General features: G+C 47.7%; 1 protein-coding gene across 1 annotated transcript in view; it reads left to right on the forward strand.

Annotated features, from left to right (window-relative positions):
• Positions 1-8622: 8622 nt before the first annotated feature.
• The window catches only part of LOC142588678 (arylsulfatase B-like), a 70759-nt gene continuing 59695 nt past the window's right edge, over positions 8623-19686 (forward strand). The window contains exons 1-3 of the mRNA XM_075700500.1: positions 8623-8637; positions 9741-9900; positions 18777-18889. Coding sequence (XP_075556615.1) covers positions 8623-8637; positions 9741-9900; positions 18777-18889 — 288 coding nt within the window. The remainder of the gene's footprint in view (positions 8638-9740; positions 9901-18776; positions 18890-19686) is intronic.

Genomic DNA, 19686 nt, shown 5'->3' on the forward strand with positions numbered 1-19686 from the left:
ATGGTTTTATGATGCTGTAGAACGCACTTCCCTTCGAGTACGATCGTCGAACTCACTTCGCTGTCTAAATGTTGAACTTAAATGATACCGCTTCAAATATAAAGAAATAATAATCAGTTGATGGTTGGCGCAGACTCTGGGCCCAGTTTTCTTTGTCTTTTTTTTGCGTGCGTGATTTATAATATATTAGGCATCCGTGCTTATGAAAACTCGTTCTTCCTGTGCCAGCAAAATCCGTATCGCATCTATATAGGCGCCGGCGCTTCGTCACTGGCAAGACTTTCAAATGCGCAGCGCGTCGCCTGGAGGATGGATGCGATGTCTTCTGGTCTTTGCTCATGCAAATTGATCATCTTAATGTTACCTTACAAACGTTGGCTAAAATAATTAGACATATACTGTGCTGGATGATTTACCGATTGACACTACATGTCACCAATCCTAAATGATGCTTTTCTTCCTCGTTCGGTAGCGAGCTGCCAAAGTGACAGCCGCCGCGGCGTAGTGTCCTCGATTAAAGTGGGACTAAATTTGCCTGCGTTATAAGATCCATATGACGCGCTTAGAGAAAAGTAGTTTGTGAGGCAATATAATAGCGGCTCCTGCATTTGGAAGAAGTTGCCACCTCGTTTGCAAGGCCAACTGCAACAAAATTTCACATTCGCTAAATTGCTAAGGAATGAGTAGCTTACATTGCGGAATGCGGAATAAATTTTGCAGGGCTGGTTATTATATAGTTTCCTTATTACCAGGCTTTTTCTTACTGGCTAAGCAGACGACGCGTGTACCAGGTGGTTAGCGGATATGACGTAAGTTCCAGCACGTCGCATCCGATAGTTTTAGCGGGAAACGAGATCCGCGGGCAATGCCTAGTCTCGGAGGTGATGCCAAGGAGACAGAATTTTTAGCCACGTGTAGCTCCAGACGAGAAGTAATAGCGAAGTTATTTCAAAAAAAAATTTCCAGTGTTGGTATAAAAAACATCTAGTTTTGCGAGCCTTTCCTTACGCATCCACTGGTATTCGGAGCGTAAAACACTGCACGCAGGTATTTCTGGTTGTAGACAATCTGAATCTGGGCTTTTGACGGGACCAGCTCTTTTTATGCAGTGGGTCTCTAAGCTGCGCGTGATACAAATGCAATCACTCGCCGAGGGAGGACTTGAGCCCTGACTTGAATAGTCTGGATTTTGCGACTTCAAGTCGTTCCGAAAGGTTTTTGCAATATTAAAATAATAATTGAGCACAAACGGCCACTCACCTGTGGGACGCAGGGTAAGCTTTTCAGTTGAATTTAACATTCATAACTCTGGAATATACGTTTCAACAACGACAAATAGGGAGGGAGGTCCATTAGTTTAAACGCGGACTGTGGCACCTCCTGTCAATACGTGGGGCAAAGTAAACTTTACACTGAACAGCATCAGGCTATTCAGAACAGCGCACATCAGACAATGGAAAACTTAAATGAATAGAATAAACACAAAAACACAAACAAACAAAATTATAAAAAGGTAACTACGCATTCAACAAATATATTCGCATTTCCTTTTTGAATGAATAAATGGACCCTTAATTTCTACCTACAGGCTATGAATAGTACGATGAAACAGACAAAAAGGAACAATCTACTTGAAGCACTGTAGTGCTAGCAAGTGCACTCCTATATCTGAAGTTGGTGAAGTGAAACATAGGAACGAAGTAAGTTTCATTGTCGAGGCGTGGCTCGTAGCACTATAGCAGATGCAGGTCAGCCCTACATTGCCTCGGATAAAGAGGAACAGTCATGCCCCAACCAATACGTGTCGAACGTGAGCCCGCTGGTATCCATCACTGACGTGTTGGCGCTGCCTTTCTACGGGCATACGCAGATGGGTTTTGCGTCTTATGTCGCCGCTGTGCGACCTTCTTCTTTGATAGTTATTCCTCTGTGTTGCCCTTTTCACAGCCAGCTGATTTAAAGTCCTGCTTCTTGATTCCATATATCGCTGCCACCCATGCTCGCTTTTCTTTCATTCTGAAGCGCTTTCGGGCGTTTTGATAGTTCTTCCTGCATGATGGCGTAATTATCAGATTGCTCTCCTGATTATGTCAGGAAATATACGTATTTTTTCTGTCTTTATTTTAGAGCGCAGCTCTTAGATACCCGATCCTGCAGCGAGCGTCAGCGTACCTCGGCGTCGTAGTCAGGCGTAGCCAAGCGAACGAGCACAGCGATATGTGAAAACGAAGGCGGAGCTAAGCGCCGGATCAAAGACGCGGCGAGGGTGCAGCGGAACCGTGAGGCGGAAAGCGGAGGAGGATATGGCGAAAGCTAGAGAAGAAAAGCGTGGTCGGTCAACAATGGCGACCAGATGGCGCCAGAGTAGCCCGCGTCGTCTGGGAGATCTGTCGGTGGCGTCTGCTACGAATTGCACCCACGCCGCCCACGCGTCACACACGCGTTGGCTCTCGCGATCCCCAGATTAGCGACGCAGTCGCGCCGCACTTCGCTCCTATTTGCAACGTGCTGCGCAAGACACATTTTCGGCGCGAGCCAGTATATCGCGAGATGAAAACACGTACACAGCTGCGCTCAACTTTCGCATTAGCGGGTACCGTAATCGTCGGTGTATTCTTTAAAGCAGGAAAGGGAGAAAGTTTTACAGCGATTCTGTTGAGGGCTAGTTCCCGCTCTATCGTGTCCGCTTGCAGACACAAAATCCCGAAGATAGCGCAATGCCGGGCCGACCCGCGGCGGAGGTGAAGCTGGCGTTAAGCACTCCCCATACGCGACCCGTATCTCGAAGATTGTGCAATGCCGGGCTGACCCGCGGCGGAGGTGCAGTTCGCCATTAAGAGGCCCACAAACAGAGCTCCGCTGGTCATCCTATTCAGGGAGTGGAAAGGCCCTGAAATCTTTTGTTATGTGCTACCTACATATTTTTATTGCCTTGAGTTTAAATGCGACGTTTTCTCTTCCACTGTTTCTTTCCTCCCTTTTCTTTATTTCTGACTACTTCAGTTTTTTCACACTACTGCAAGGTGCGCGCGCACGCGTAAGGAGCTTACACCTTACGAAAGCAGATATCAGACTTTGCGCACGCAATTCTCTAACCAGGCCCTCTTTAGAATATGTGTCCGTGATTCCGCGCCCTCCTCACGCTATAATATCGATAATCTACTCTAATCACTTCAAAATAAAGATGCGCGGTTCATCGTTTCTTGGTACTCTGACTATCACAGCGTGTCCACCGAAAGAAACCCCTCAATATTCGTCTCTTGATACCCGCAGGAACCTTGCATGGTCGACGCTCTTCCATAGCCTTTATAATAGTGATATCCCGTTTGCTCGAGCCGATATTCTTTCCGCCCATTACAGCTGGACCCCCGCAATCCACGTTCATAAATTAAAACCAACGTTTGCCCGGGCTGCCGCTTACGAAAATTTGCGTCTAGCTTACTCTGCTGCAGAATACAATTGTTTACCTTGAACCATTTTCTCGTTTACGGAATCATCATTTCACGCAACACTAGCAAAATTCATATTTCTTAGAGTGCATCAATATGTCGTACCCTACATAGCTTGTTCGTCTAACTGAAAAGTCTTTTCGTGTGCTTCGTACTTTATAATGTTCTTGCCTTACTGCTCTGTTTAATCTGATATTTATATTTCTCAGTTTTTATTTATTTTCTTTCAATTGTAGTTATCACTTGTGTTCTGCTGCAGGTCGGTCATCACCAAAGCGTGAGTGACTTTAACTGTGTGTGTTTGCGCTATTGTCACTCACCCAAATATTGTAATAAATCCACCCCTGTTTTCTGGTGCCGTTTTTTTCGCTCTCTCTTCTAAAATTCTATTTTTTAGACGTATTCTTGATTTACCTAACGCCTCATTTATGTTGTACACATTGTTCTTACGCTTGATTTTTTTTTTTACATCCTTCCCCATGCCTAGTGAGATAAAAGCAAAGGATATAGGGATGTTGACCAGAGGATATCTTCAGTTGGGTGCGCTGTGCCGGGGAAGGGGAAGAGGGGAGGGATAGATGTCGGAAAAGGAAGAAAAAAACGCAATACAAACCAGTATCTGTGGGCGCTGTCACACAGTGTTCGAAGTCGCCACATGGTCATACACGCTGTTGGCGCCCCACTGATACAATTCGACGTCACACAGCGCACAGTCAACTTGTCACACAGTCCGGCATCTCTTAAGTAACGCAGCCGCGAGTTTACAGCGGCTCGCTCTGATGTCTGTGTATGTCGGCGTTCAAAAATTTAACATGCAATGGGTGCCTATTAAAGAACCCCAAGTGGTCAAAATTAATGTTCAGTCTCCCAATACGGCATGCCACATATGGTGGTTTTATCATTAAAACCCCAGAATTTAAATTTAATTCCCACCTATGTAATGCGCTAGAGTGCTCAGCTAAATAAGTAAATAAATAAATAAATATCTTTATTTTTTAAAATAATTTTTGTCATTCAAGCACCTTATAGTATGTATAAGAGTAATTGAGCAGACATGTCTACGAATATTGCACAGTGGCCCACTGGCAGTCTCTTAACCATGACCGCAGTGCACCAGCGTAACTCAGTCGGCAACATTTTCAAAAAAAATTACGTTTTAGAATATTGCACCACGTTTCAAGAAATTTCGAACAGCAACGTCGATATGGCACTTCATTCTAATGACCTACGCATGTACGGCACTCACTCCCAACTTCCCTGCTGTTTTAGAGCAATGTTTTGGTCAGGATCAAAACGCTGCTATAACGCAGCACCAAGAGCCGAATGTGTAATAAATGCATATGCTATTAGAAGCAAGTACCCTTGCGGCGTTGCCAACAAATACTCGTTCAAACTAGGATGATCCTTCAAAATATAATTTTTGAAAGTGGAGCCTATTGAGTTTTCTTGGTGTGTTTCGGGGAAGTCGAACAAGTTGTGTAAAGCGCAATGTCCTAAATTCCAGGGTATGAGAAAGCAAGTACTTGTAACGTCTTCACGAGATTCCCCTGTGATCACGCATGTTACCTACGTTGGGGTAAATTTCAATGCGTAAGCATTCCTTGGCGAATACCCCAGCCCCGTCACGCGAAAGGGTAATCCCTTGTATCTGCACGAATATGCGTAATTTTCAACGACATTTGATCGTTTACTAATGGTGTAAATGAAGATGATTCGTAGCTTTATAAGCGAAAAGGAACAATTTCAAGCGCGAAAATCATGAACCATTCCACTCTGTAAAGGTTGACGACCAGCGAAGCTGTGTAGCGCACAACAAAGAGCTGACACAGTATTTGGTACAAAGGTACGAACACATTTAGTGTCTTGATCGGTGGTCATCGCGACGAAACGTACGCACACATGTTTATTTTTATACATCCGCGTTCGTTCGTGTTATACATTCGTTATATACATTTCTTTCCATTTCGCATCTATGCTTCAACTATACAGGACGCTCTTCCTAGGATACTTGCGATACAGCACACCAGTGCTGTCCAATGCTAACAAAACTAACATCCATGTCCTACAGAGCATTCAAGGCCAAGCCCTACGAACATGTCTGGGGCTACCTCGAAATGCTTCAACCGTGGCAACAATTGCCACCGCGAGAGACCACCCAATAAGGACCTATATAGATATCGACGCACTCCGGGTGCATGTTCGCCATATATCCAGAGTCCCTGACCACCATCTCGCTCGCTTGCCTGAGAAAAGACCCAAGGCAGCGTTCTCCAGATCAGTTGCGGCTTTTTCGCAGTTCGAGCGCTTTTTCGCTACCTGAGGGCAACAGACTTGAGTGCCCGACTTTAGACATCCTACACCTAAGTTCTCTCTCTCCCTCTTTCACTCACCATTCCCCTCCCCACGTGTAGGGTAGCAAACTGGACTCAGTCTGGTTAACCTCCTTGCCTTTCCGTCTTCCCTTCTCTCTCTCTCTCTCTCTCTCTTTCCATTTCGCAATATTTTGAGGCAAAGAACTTGAGACCGAAATCACCGCACCGACTGGCAGTGGGTCAGTGTCGTTAGCGCCTTCGCAGCGGGAGGGACAGTGTGGGAACGCTGTCATGATGAGTGGCAATGGAGTCAGCTGTGAAGGAAGAGGACGAGGACGAACGCGCGAGCAGTGGCACGAGCCATTGCTGAGGATGGTAGTTTTTGCTCTAACACATTTGTTGACGGACACAAAAAATGCGCGGAACCCTAGCCACAAACAGCTTCGTGTAGAAATAAATAAAAAGAGTATGCCCATAGAGGTACAAAACTGGGGAACCTTAGAAAATGCATAGGGTGCTTACAGTAGGGGTAGGCCAACTGAAATTTGGGGGTGGGCCAAGTTAAGTGAGGGGGTAATTATTAGATAACTCACCTGAAACGTTAGTTATGAGCGCACAGCATTTCTATTTCTAGGGTCGCTCGGCAACTCCGGCGCCCGCAGGCCTAATGCGACATCTGCGCATAACAACAGAACGGTTGCTAATTGATTGCTTTGACTTGGATACGTCTGGCACGAGGCGCCAGAGGTACGATAAACCAAAAGTCTTGAAAGGGTGCGCACCATAACGTTCAGCAAAGGTGCTTGCGTTAGGCGACAAACGCTTTTCTAAAACTGTAATAAAAACGACTAAAGTTCGCGTAGGCAAAGATTTATGCGTCCCACGCACCCCAATGGTCAAGCACCTAAAACGTGGAAGCACGCCATAATTATATTTGTACCCAAGCCAGGCAAAAAATTAGATTTGCATAACCTGAGACCCATCTCTCTTGCGTCATGTGCAGGAAAGGTAATGTAACACGTTATCCTAAACCTAATGCAGAAACACATCGAAGGTAACAATCTCTTCCCTGCCAACATGACTGGCTTTCGACAGGGACTCTCCACACAGGAGATTATGTCGCAAATCCAGCATCAAATTTTCAACACTGACACCAGGGGCAGAACCAACGCAATTGTTGGCCTCGAGTCACACACTCCCTAATTATCATTCGGCTTCAAAACTTATGCGTGGGAGAGAAGGCGTACAGGTACATTCGTGCCTTTCTCCCCACTAGAGAAGCAGAACTCCATCTTGGCGACCTTAGATCCGACACCATGAGATTCCTAATCTCATGGTGTCGGATCGGATGTCGGATGTCGGATCGAGTGTGGACCCACCTCAAGCGTCGGTTTTGTCCCCTTTCCTGTTCAATGTCGCCATATCCCTGCTTCCCGAGATACTTGACCGTACCCGATCTTCACGACTGTCTCTACGCGGACGACATTACCTTCTGGGTAAGCAGAGGGAATGGCGCCCAAGTAGAAGAAACGTTGCAAGAAGCAGTCATACGGACGCAGGTTTACGCGCAAATGGGCAGACTTACGTGTTCCTCGCAAACGTCCGAGCTTCTCCTGCTACGCGGTCCCATCCAGATACAGAGAAGGCGCAGTGCTCCCCCCAAATCAGAATATTGTCGGGGACCTGACCAATCCCACAATTTAATACCATCAGGATTCTGGGTTACTTAGTTCAAGACAAGGGATTAAGTACTGAGACCATAAACAAACTCGACACACAGGTACAGTAAATACTTCGTTTGCTGCACGGAATTTCCAATGAACCTTCAGGGCTACAGGAGGCTGACCTCCTTAGGCTGGTACATGCCTTTATTATAAGACGTACAGTCCACCGCAAAAGTTTACGGGACGCAGGATCTGCCAAGAAGCCGAATTCTCGCGAAGCGTGGTCACACAGCCTCGAGTTAAACGTTCCAGCATGTAGTAGCCTTCGCTACCTACACAGTGATTCATTAAATTAGAAGTGTCATGACTTAAGAATGCAGTAATTCCCATTTCAAGGGGAAACCGCATCCCGTAATATTTTGCTGTTGACTCTACATTATACAGAGTGCCTTATTTTAACCTACTATACCCGCCGTGGTTGCTCAGTGGCTATGGTGTTGGGCTGCTGAGCACGAGGTCGCGGGATCGAATCCCGGCCACGGCGGCCGCATTTCGATGGAGGCGAAATCCGAAAACACCCGTGTACTTAGATTCAGGTGCAGGTTACAGAACCCCAGGTGGTCGAAATTTCCGGAGTCCTCCCCTACGGCGTTCCTCATAATCAGAAAGTGGTTTTGACACGTAAAACCCCATAATTTAATTTAATTGCCCTACTACATGTGGAAAAGAACAAGGTATATTGTATTATGCTGAAAGTGTACAAGCCTCCCTTATTCTTCCTGTATATACATCAACCGAGAAACTCGTTGTTTTGGGGGTGCACAACACCCTCAATGTCGTGGCTCACCTCATAAACCAACACGAGCGCCTCTTACGACGACGTGACGAAGGGTCTACTTCGGTTTTTGAAAGAGACGGGATTGGACAAGCGGCTGTGACAGTGATATCACGTACCATGCCAGATTGATAGACTCTAGCGGACGATGTGTGTGTGCTGTGCTATGTGCTCTCTCTCTCTCCCCCTTCACCATCTTTCATCGCCCCCATCCCTCTCCCATGTGTAGGGTAGCAAGCCGGTTAAGCCAAACTGGTTAACCTCCCTGCCTTTCCTTCTCCACTTTTTCCTTCCTTCCTTCCTCCTCACGATACGCTCCACGTAGAATCGTCCTGTGAAAAGCTGGAATACATTATGAGACAATGATGTCCCCCAAAGTCAGTATAGACCCATGGACCCTCTATACTGGAGAGACATCCATGGACTCCAATTGCCAAGAAATACGGACCCCACTCACGATGAGAAGCACCGGCTAGCCAGGGCCCAAGCACTCTACAATCAATATCGTAATAACGCAGATGTAGTCTAGATAGACGCACCGCCACATAAAGCCTGTAGTGCCCATGCCGTGGCCGTGGTAGACTAAAGAGGTGGTATCACATCCGGAGGCACGATTAAAATCCACAGCATTGAGCGTGTAGAGGAGGCAGCCATATCGCTGGCCATCGCCTCTTCCAGTTGCAAGATTATAAGCAGTGACTCCAAGTCAGCTGTTCGTAATTTCTCTAAAGGGCGTATCTCGCCAGAAGCTGAAACGAAACTCATATCGGCGCCCCGTCATAATTATCTTGGCACCAGCGCATTCTGCATTGCCCGGGAACGAAGTGGCTCACTCTTTCGCGCGAGATTTTACCGACCGCGCTTTTGGCCACGATGACCTGGCATCGGTGAGGAATCGATGGTTTTTTTCCCACCGCCCACTATCACCTGAGCAGGAAGCTATACCAAATCTTTAAAGCGACAAATCTTTAAGGCACAAGAAGTCACGTGGCGGAGACTGTAAACGGGCAACTTCGGCAATTTAAAGCTATATTCCATAATTTATACTGGGGAATACTCTGGAAGTCTGCCCCTGGTGCCACGACACACAAGCGGACATTAATCATGTGATATGGGCCTGCCCGGCCAACCCACCGCCACGAAGGCTAGCGATCTTAAATACCAAAGATGCTGCTCTGCTCAGCTCGGATCCAGACTAACAACATCGGGTCGACCAGCGGGCTGACGAGGCCGTCAGGGCCTGCTGGCTTCTGGTCGCTTAGCGACCTTTTTTTCCTTGTCGCCTGTAGAGTTTTCCAAACGAACGAATCACGTACCACAGGTTCTGCTTACCTTGCTTATTGGTTGTTCACGAGTGTAACACGTAATCCATCTAAATTTTGGTGAACTTGTTCAATCTAGGAGTCGCCCGACACACGTATCGTGGTCGTCGGAAAGGTCTGTGTCACCCAAAAATTGGCTGCGCTCTTCTGACGCGCAGGGCTGGAACGACGTCGGCTTCCACGGCTCCCGCCAGATCCCGACACCAAACATAGACGCCCTGGCCGCGATGGGCGTCATCCTGCAGCGCCACTACACGACTCCAGTGTGCACGCCTTCCCGCTCGGCGTTCTTCACGTCAATCTACGCAGCGCGTGCCGGTATGCAAACATATGCAAGGCTCATTCACATAGCTCGTGAAGCCGAGGCCGAAATGCGGTCCTGAACCAATCGCCAGGGACGCCCGCCGTGGTGGCGCAGTTGATTTGGCGTAGCGCTGCCAAGCCCGAGGGCGCGGGATCGAATGCCGGTCGCATGTCATGTAAAACCCCAGAATGCGATTTTATTCATGTATGTCTGTGACATCAACTTCTCACGCGCAATTGCGGCGCCACTACCATCTCTCGTAGCCAAACTCCAGTTCATGAAACTTTTGCATGCATTACGTCATTGATGCAAATATTTATAAAAGTGCAGGCAATGACATTTGAATAAGAAAATTTTGAATTGACGAGCTGTTCGCTCCTCTCCACGAAGAATAATAGGTGCGGAACTTGCCCAGATTTTTGCAGTTTCTTTTCGCTTCCTGCTGATGGGTGCTAAGTTATGCCGAGATGGTGTCACCGTATTTAGCACTGGGATGTCACCAGAAGTTTCTTACGGAAAGCCATAGAAACCACACAATATCTATGGTAGCGACTTCATAAGTTTTATATAGTAATAGTATTTTCCAAGAGCCTCATCGCGCTATTATATGATTTAAGTATGTGCTCATTATTAAAAAAATAACTGCACGTAGCATGGGCGCTAAGCTAGTACATATGACAGCGTGGTGCGATGCGATGTAGTACGCCGCGAGGAACTGTTCGAATGTTGGTCACCTCTTTATGAGGTCGTGTAATTGTGTCCAGCGGAATATTTCATTTTTTTTTGTAACTCATAAAACTAGTTAGCCTAAGTGATGACTCTTTTTGCTAACCATCGCGCCTTTCACAACACCAGCTATTTAGCGCAAGTAGTAATATAGTAAACACATCAGTGGTTACTACTTTACTTTAATATTAGATGGGCTGCCTGGTGCCAAGCTGCGGTGCCATTGCGTCGAATTATCGGTCAAACTATAGACGCTGTTGTTCTCGCCAACGTGACGTAATATGTGCGTGCGCTCACGCTACGTCGGACTATTGGGGGCGAGGAATTACGGAGTCGCCATCTGTCGGAAGCGCCTGCCTTGCGTAGTATGAGGGATGACGCGGCGAGCTCCTCGTAGGTTTGGCTTACAGCGCTCAATAAAAACACCACGCGGCAGCCCCCCTGGACATTTATGTGAGTACTCTCAAGTGGAGGGAAGTTTTTGGCTGTCGATATAATAATCTTGAGCAAACTGAAAGCACAAAATCGCTTACAGACGCTATCTCCTTACCGAATATGTACAGCGAACGCCACTGCGCGCGGTCGCCGCGATGGAGTCTCCCGAACCGGCTTCTTGCGTGAAAGGTAGGCAAACGCTGAGAGTAAACTATGCGAAATATGTTCTTATAGTGGGTTGTCTGTATAACCAAATGGATCATAACAGAATGAAGCCCCAATGCAGCGATCGCACGGGTTTGCAGTGACCGAATGCGCGTCTGCATGCATGTCTGAGCACAAGGTTTTGCTTTCGCTGCGAGCGCGTTTTCGCACCGCGCCGTTAGCTTTAGGCCGCAGAATATGAGCATTTGACAGTACAATAGCAACCATTCTTGCATGGACGCTATCAGAACTGTTCAAAAATAACTTCGTTATAGAGGCTTCAACGCCTACGGTTACTGTGATGTGCCGTCGCGACGATCGAATCTTTTTTTGTCCTCTAAATTCTTGGATCATTCCAGTATTATTTCTCAAGTTTCGTCGCACTTTATGCTTATCGGTCTTCACAGCGTGCGATTTCCCTCTGCTCCTTTTTCGTAATCCAGTGCATTAATTCATAACACAGACATGACCATATGCCACGTCTTTCTTTAATGTGCGTCTTACCACTCCCTTTCCGTTCCAGTGAACTCGCCAGTTCCTAGCATCAACAAGTTCACATATATAGACCGAACCGTCATTACATTAGCCGAGAAGCGGGGGCGGGCGAGCGTCTAAGTGCGCGTTTTCTGCTACTCACCGAATATCGCAATCCCGGCGCCGTAGCAGAAATCTTCCTCGCCTCTGTGCTTGCTGCATACCCGAGTTGTAGCCGATGGCTGTCTGCCGGTTCTAGGTTTTGCGAGCCAAGCTTCACGCAGCTCCTTGTCCTGCGGGCTACGTGTGAATAAGGCTGACACACTGGGCTCCGTTGCGTACGTCCGGCACTGCGGCACCGAACCAACCATGCTGCACGCCTCCAAAGGCAGCCACCTACCTATTATAATACTTTCAAATATTGTCAAGCAGACACCCAAGGCGGTAAAGCCTCCCCACTTAATCAGAACCGCAGCGCAGGTAGGACTTCAAACTTTCGTTTTCAGCTTGCTTCGGCGCTTCCGAAGCAGCTGACGGGGCCGCTGTGTCCACGTGATCCCTCATGCCACGTCACGCCGATGGTGGCGCCAGATTTTCCAGTGGTGGAGCTCATCCCCAATATTTAGGCCTCAACGGCTGGATCGGCACGCCGACCACGAGCCCTTTCACGGGCGAGTTCCTATCGCCACTCGTCGAAGGCTGCCAGTTCCTCGTGGGAGTGTACAACGCAGGGCCCTCCCATCCTTTTTCCTAGAATTAAATGAGCCGAAACGAAGCCGGCACAGCGCAGTCGAAACCCTTTCCTGCCCTTTCTCTTCCCGGCGGAAGCGAAACGTCCCTGACTGATTGCACGCGTGGCGTGTGCGCGCTACTATGCAGCTGCAATCCCTGATAATGACTCCTGCTCCGGCGCAGCTCTCAACTCATCACGCCTCTGGGTTTTTGCGTGACCATATCGCCACCGAAACTTGTGAGCGACTACAAGCTTCGCTTGAAAACATATATAGCACGCCTAAATAAATCAAGTAGGCTAGCTGACTATTTGTCACCGCCCTGTTTCAAAGGGGATGCCAATAAATTATCATCATCCTCGGGAGTTCCAGAAGGCATTGTGACAACGACCACAGACCTCCAGAGGGCACTGTGCCGACATTCAGGAAGTTCTCGCTTGAAAGGACTCACAGACGCCTCTCCCGCGTCCCTACCATGTATATTACACACGTTATCAACTACCCTCTGTTAGGGTTGGCGTCTGACACCACGTGGCGACAGGTCATTCACCCTACCCTTTGGGCCGGAGCCCACGGGCGACCTCATCCTCTTCACCTCTCATGGTCGTGGCACCGTGGGTGCTACCTAATCCCCTTAACCTCTCATGGTCGTGGCACCGTGGGTGCTACATCATCCCCTTCAACTTCTCTTGGCCGGACCCCACGGCGCCGGAGAGGTCATTCACCCGACCTTCTCCCCGGATTCGTCGAAAAGAGGATCGACTTCTCCTTCCCGTGCTCGGTGTTGCAGGAGGAGGGGCCCTCTCTCGGTACCTGTCACGTGTCATCGATGGAAGCAAGATCCCGCCCACACTTGTAGAGAGCCTATTTAAGGGGCTCCGAAATGTACTTTTGATAGACTTCATACTTCATGCTCTTCTTATTTTCTTTCAACTACCTTTGAATAAACAGTGCAAGTTTCGCACTAGCAAATCGTCTCGCCCCTGCGTGGTCGCCATGATCTACCGGATGCCTGCAGCCCGCCGACAACGCCACGCTACCCAATAAGTAATGTCGGTCGAGCTTCGATAGGCAGGCGCCGCTACTTCTCGGCAGCAGTGCCGTACGCTACCCTGGAGTACGCAACACCTCCTACGCAGCGTACCCGACCGCGATAGTGGCAGCAGCCAGCAGCAGCCAGGAAAGGTCGGGGAAATAGGCAAAGAACGCGCCGCTTTCAGAGAGAGAGAGAGCGTAACATTTTATTTCAAATCAACAAGATTTGAGTCCGGCGTCTCTTTAGTGGGTCTGGGCACCCGCTGCGGACGCGGTTCCGAGACCTTGTCTCGAAGCGGCTTCCTCGGCTCGCTGGACGGCCCAGAGTTGTGCTGTCAGGTCAGAGCTGAGCAGTGCGGTAATCCAGCGTGACCGGAGGCTGGCGGTGGAAGAGACGGAGGGGTCGGCACTGCCCCACTTGTTTGTTAGGTCCCGACACTCCCACAACATGTGATTTAGTGTGGCAACCTCGCCACACGATGTGCATCTGTTTGTAGTGTAAATGTCTGGATACATGGCGTGCATGAAAACAAAGCCTTTAATTCGCGAGGGGTTAAACTGACGACTTACATGGCACAGTGCATCAAACTTGTGCTTGATACAGTTGGTAGAAAATGGGCGACAAGTTCATCCTACAATCGACGTCTACAGCAAACTTAAGATATGCGCTACGCGCTACTTCTGCCAATTCGCCGTGTATGCGCAGAACATGCCGGTGACGAACATGTAGGTCTACGATCGGCGTGTACTGAAATGAGCGAGTAAATGAAAGAAAGAAATGCATAAGTGAACGAAAGAGCTAAGGAACCGACCAAAATCAGAGCATATTTAAAGCCAGATTGACGGTGCTCGTAGTATTAGCTATGTAATGTTTACCAGCTTCTGATTGAGCACCACACCGACATAGTCCAAGCAATGCGGATGTTCCCAGCAAGATGGCTTATTTATTTGATCAGCAGTCGTTGAACGAGGAATATCTGAGGCTGAAGCCACCGTTTCGTCAACGCGACTTGTCTTCGTCCCAGCAAGGTTACTTTCCCTGGCACTGTGCATACCTATAGTCCACACTCTCCCACCCCCAAGGGGGCGTAAGCTTAAGAATAGCGCAAAATAAGAAACGGACGAGAAACACCAGGACACGCGCCAGCTTCCAACCGATGGCATTGCCAGAAACCCACATTGAAGTAAACTTTGGAAGCATGCTGGTCCACACACAGAGAAAGAAAACAGTGACCATCCAAGTTCCAATTTTCATACTCCTTAGACAGTCATATCTCAATATGTTCCTCGCGAAAAGGGATTTCGAGGTACTGCTGAGATTTCGCTCCCTTTTGGCAATCATGAACCAACTAGCCCAGTAGCACTCATAGCCATGTGAGTGATGCTTCCTGGATGAAAGCAAGCCCCTTGTCAAAACGTTGGCTCCATCCCGAGACATTCCTCGTTAGGGCGCTGCTGATCACGCTGGGAAAAGTTTACATAACCTATGAGCCTTTTCCAAATGCCCCATAGCCTGAGGTGGGCGATGATGATAACAATGGTTGAACTGCGTAGTAGAAGGACGCGACGAACAATTTGTGTCATCGTCGACAATCTATCGCTGCACATTACTGCACTTAGTCGTGGCCGGGCCGTTTGCGGCCATATTAAGGTACTAGGCGCAGTTATACAACACGTTGAATCTCAGCGGCGATCGCGTAAAGCTGTCAGTCATTACGCATCACGCACCGCTTTGAGTTTGGTTACGTGACGTTGGCGCGGCGTTGCTGAAGTCAGTGCCAAGCGCCGAGAAACGATCGATCCACTCATACGTGGGACAAGGCTGTACACACAGATTGAAAGGAAACGAAGCTGTAGAGGCTAGCCAATCAGCACATTTATGACGCAGAACGGACGTGTAGCACTTGCGCATAAATTAACTAGGTCAGGACCGCCTATTTATTTCAAGCCGCAGCTGTGCGGTGGTGACCTTGTGTTCACAAATGTCGTGCAAAGCTAAGCTGGGTCGAAGGCTTAACAGATTATGATGCTTGCTTTGACTTCAAGTGAAGGAACCATGACATTTGCTCCGATTGCGCAGGTTTCTTGGTAACCAGGTGTTTTGAGCCCCAAGTTAAGCTGAGTGCTGGCGCAAGTGAAGCAGTGAGTGCTCAAGCATTGCTGAGGCACAGGCGCTACGTAAACGAGATGGGCCGATAGATCCGGCAGCTTCTACATGCTTTACGCCCCTTGCCACTACGAATACAAAACTTCTAATGCTATATTTTGCTATTCAACACACAAATATACTCCCAACAACGGATTTAATGTCTGCCGTGGGGCTATATACGCGGCCGCATTACGTATTGTCAGCATATTGAGTTAAGCTTCACGGTTCACAGTAGACCAACAGTGGGAGACACAGGACGTGAAAGCAGACGATGCCTATGCCTGTTCGAACGTTACGATGCTGGGCACACAAGTGGCTGCAGCTCCAAAAAAATTGCGCTGCCAGCTTATACGCCTTTCAAAATATTCACAGTGGACTTTTGTACATAATTACAGCACCCGCAGCGCCATGGACGAACGAAGCTAGCCCTAAGATTGAAGTTCCCAGCACAAATTTCTCTCCATGCGCAGTTATCACAAAGAGATCATTTGCGGTTTCCTTCAGCGACAGACGTGGGCTTTCGGGTTGGTGCCTGCTGCTACATTTGGTTCAAGAATAAGGCTACGAGCAGGCACCGCTTATGTGTAATTACGAGAATTATACGCAAATTATTTTTTTCAGAACTTGGCGCCAAGCACGAGTAGCCCGAGGATCTCAGAGCGCTGACACGACAACTTCGCTGCAGCCGAATTCCGAATGGTGCATGTGTGATGTGAATGGTTATATAGGCATTTTGATAGGTCATTTTGTTATTTCTTGCAGCGCAGGCAGAAAGACATCGACGTGGAGGGCGCGTGAGACAACAGAGCGTTGAAATTCGAGCGGCGAACAGCTGTGAACATCCGCCATGTCTCTTCACACTGAGCTTCAAGAACCGCAGTTGTGCACTGCAAAACAAATTTAAACTTCAAAACGTTCTTTATTTTAAAAAACACGCGCATTATTTGCTCATATTAAACACAGGTGGACATTATCATAACGCGCAGCATTTTCTCATAACTTTTGAAAAGATTATGTGGCGTGTATCCCAAAACCTGGCAGCAAGCAATGCTGGGCGTTTCACCAGCCGTATCTTTGAATCGCAATCTTGTGAAACGTGCCCTCTGAAAATCGCTTATCAACGCGTGCGAGTACGCTGATTTTGTTCGCTCCAGTCGCAATATGTGAAACAGGCCTGACACATGAGGCCTCTCAGGCGGTGGCAATGCGGTGCGTCGCTGCATTGCTTCAAAGCTAATCGCCTTGACGCCGACAGTAATCTTAATACGGTTTCTAAGGAATTTCTTCAACTGCATACTCAAACCCTGATAGGTAAGCCTTCGATGGAGGAAACAATGATTTTTATGCAATAGTGAACCGACTGTTTCACCTGCAGGAAAGAGGGAACTATGGAACATGTGTTCCTCGATTGCTGCAACGCAGCTTCTTTTTTCTGGGACGTGAGGTATTTCTCGACGAAGTTCTCCTTCACGCTCATGGAATTCGCTAGCTGCCAATCGAAGTGATTTCATTTATGGAAAAGAAATGTCTTTTTTGTTTTATCCGTTCGATTCGATCATGCTCATCTGCCTGCACAGTATACGGAGGTGCAGAGTGGTGGTGTGGTATTAAGGTGTAGACACACGGCCAAGACGCCAGTATTCCAAAGAAAGTATGCAAAATTACGCACAAGAGCAAAAATTCATTCCGAAGCGGTTACCATGCTTTTAAATGTTATTATTTTAATAGATCCAAAACGTGCTGGTTTGACATATGTAAAGTGTAGTTTTTGCTCATAGCTATCGTGGCCTAATGGTTAGACAGTCGTGCTTCTGCGCTGTATTTCAGACGTTCGATTCAACCGTCTGTCACGCATTTCTCTTTATGAAAAAAGGCCACAAATGAGGCGAGACAGGAACCCACTTCCCACAAGGTGTCTGGGATGAGGCAAATAAAAAAGTAATTGAAATCTCCTGTGGTAAATGTGCTACATTTCTAATATCTGCATGATATATGGGCCATGAGATTGTTTTTTTTTTTTGAGAGGCCACTGGGCTTTCAGTCACATTTCAAGGCAGAATCATTACACAGGAAGCAAACGGAGGTGAATGAAATTTGTCACTGAATACCCCTCCCCACTCGCCCCCACACTCCCCCCGGGAGAACGGAAAGGATGTATGAGAATACACTGAATTTCCGGAAATAGGATAGGGTAAGGAGGAGCGTTGAAATGGAACACCTGCCTGCGTTCCTTCTTGACCTAGTGAAGCCTAAAAAGCATGCCTAAACGCCTTTCCTAATTCAGCAGTGTTCTTGCTCAGCAAATCATTGCTCTGGTTAATGTTTCAAGGTATGTATTACGTCATGGCGTCTTTTAATCATTCTTCTCGCATCGGCGTCTCTGCATAGTTTTGCAATAGACGTCCATATGTCGAGTTGAGATTCTGTAGTAAGTTGGCGCTGGAAGAGTAAAGAAATATTGAAATCTGGAATGTTTACTGACGTGGGCTACTACGCACTCACACTTGTGCACAGCGCCAACTTCGCCATACAGCGTTAGCTGCCTGCGTATGCGAAATACCTTCCAAACATTTCATGGTAATTGCATGCATTTAGAAGAACACTAAGGGAAAGTACTCAATCAAGCTACGTTAAAAAACTAGGATTCTGTAATTATGAATTCGTCATTTGTAGTGAGAACAGCTTTTGTTTGCGAGAAAAGAACGAAAATAAAGAAGTCAAAGTGGCGTCACCTACGTTGAACTATGGCACCTCTAGTTTGACGTCTGCACCGGCTGATCGCAAAAAGCAGTACAGAAGATCGTCATATGGAGCTTACGTCATCTCCCGCTTCGGCGCGGGCGATTTATATGGAGGTTAGTCGATATGAACACAGTTACCAAAGTTCGCCCATCCAACTTACTCGACCGCTGTCATACTTGGTTCGGAAGAATGAAGTTGAAAGCAACCACACTCGTGATGATATATAAAATGAAAACATCCATAGGAAAACGCGTCGCTTGGGTTTAAACTTTCAGAAAGTGTACCTCTATAAAGAAATCTAACTGTGATTAGACCATCGCCGGAAATTTCGTGGTGAAGGGAACTCGGTCTAATATGTGTTTTGTCTGTGGCATGTTTCTCGGCGCCACACCAGACCTTGGCTACGACGTGCTCACGGAGGCCTCGAAGGTTGCCGTACCACTGACGTTTGAATTTCTGCCGCAGTGGTTGAAGCGACAAGGATACAGCACTCACATGGTGGGAAAGGTGAGATTTGGAAGTTGTAGCATGTATAAGTGACGCAATATTGCCCTACTTGAAATATCGGCATTCTTGTGAGCATCCGTTAACGCTAACGTGCTAATATCTGAAGCAATACACAAGAGGACGAAGAAAGTAGTGCTATCAGTACCATTAAGCCCGCAAAAAAAGGCGCATTTGGCAGGCAAGACACGCACGCACGCACACAAACACACGCACACGCACGCACACAAACACACGCTGAAACAGAACACCGACACGGAAAAATTTGCCTTTTAGGTCGGAAAACATCAGCAAGCTTTTCTCTATGTAGAATGTATACAACTTTTCACTCTGCGTGTGTTCTGTTTGTCTCACGTGTGTATCTCCGCTGGCACCAAAACTATAGATTTATTTTCGGTTTGCGTTCGTTCACATAACCGAAGAATAAATAAAGCACATATTTTCCATGTGCAAAAATGTCGACGATGCAGGCTCAGCGCGCATGAATATTTTCAAACCTACAGTTCACTTTGCTTATGTCTTACGTCAGCGTTATGGGATCGACTCTGATGTTGAGCAGGAGATCGGAGGTGCTCAGCTGTACAATACTTTCAGAAAGCGTAACGCTGAAGTGGACGAGCAGCATGTACGGCGGTGAGCAAATGTGGAGAGACCACGATGCCGGGCGCGGGAGCAGCTGCGGGGCCGCTACGCGGCGCTGCTATCTCGCACCGCGCGCTCGCTTCGACAGCGCCCCCAGTGACGACAAACTTCACCTTCGCTCTTGCGCGGGTGCTTGTCACGCTTGATAAATTGCTAGT

Source organism: Dermacentor variabilis, chromosome 7, assembly GCF_050947875.1.
Source record: "Dermacentor variabilis isolate Ectoservices chromosome 7, ASM5094787v1, whole genome shotgun sequence".
Taxonomy (NCBI): Eukaryota; Metazoa; Arthropoda; class Arachnida; order Ixodida; family Ixodidae; genus Dermacentor; species Dermacentor variabilis.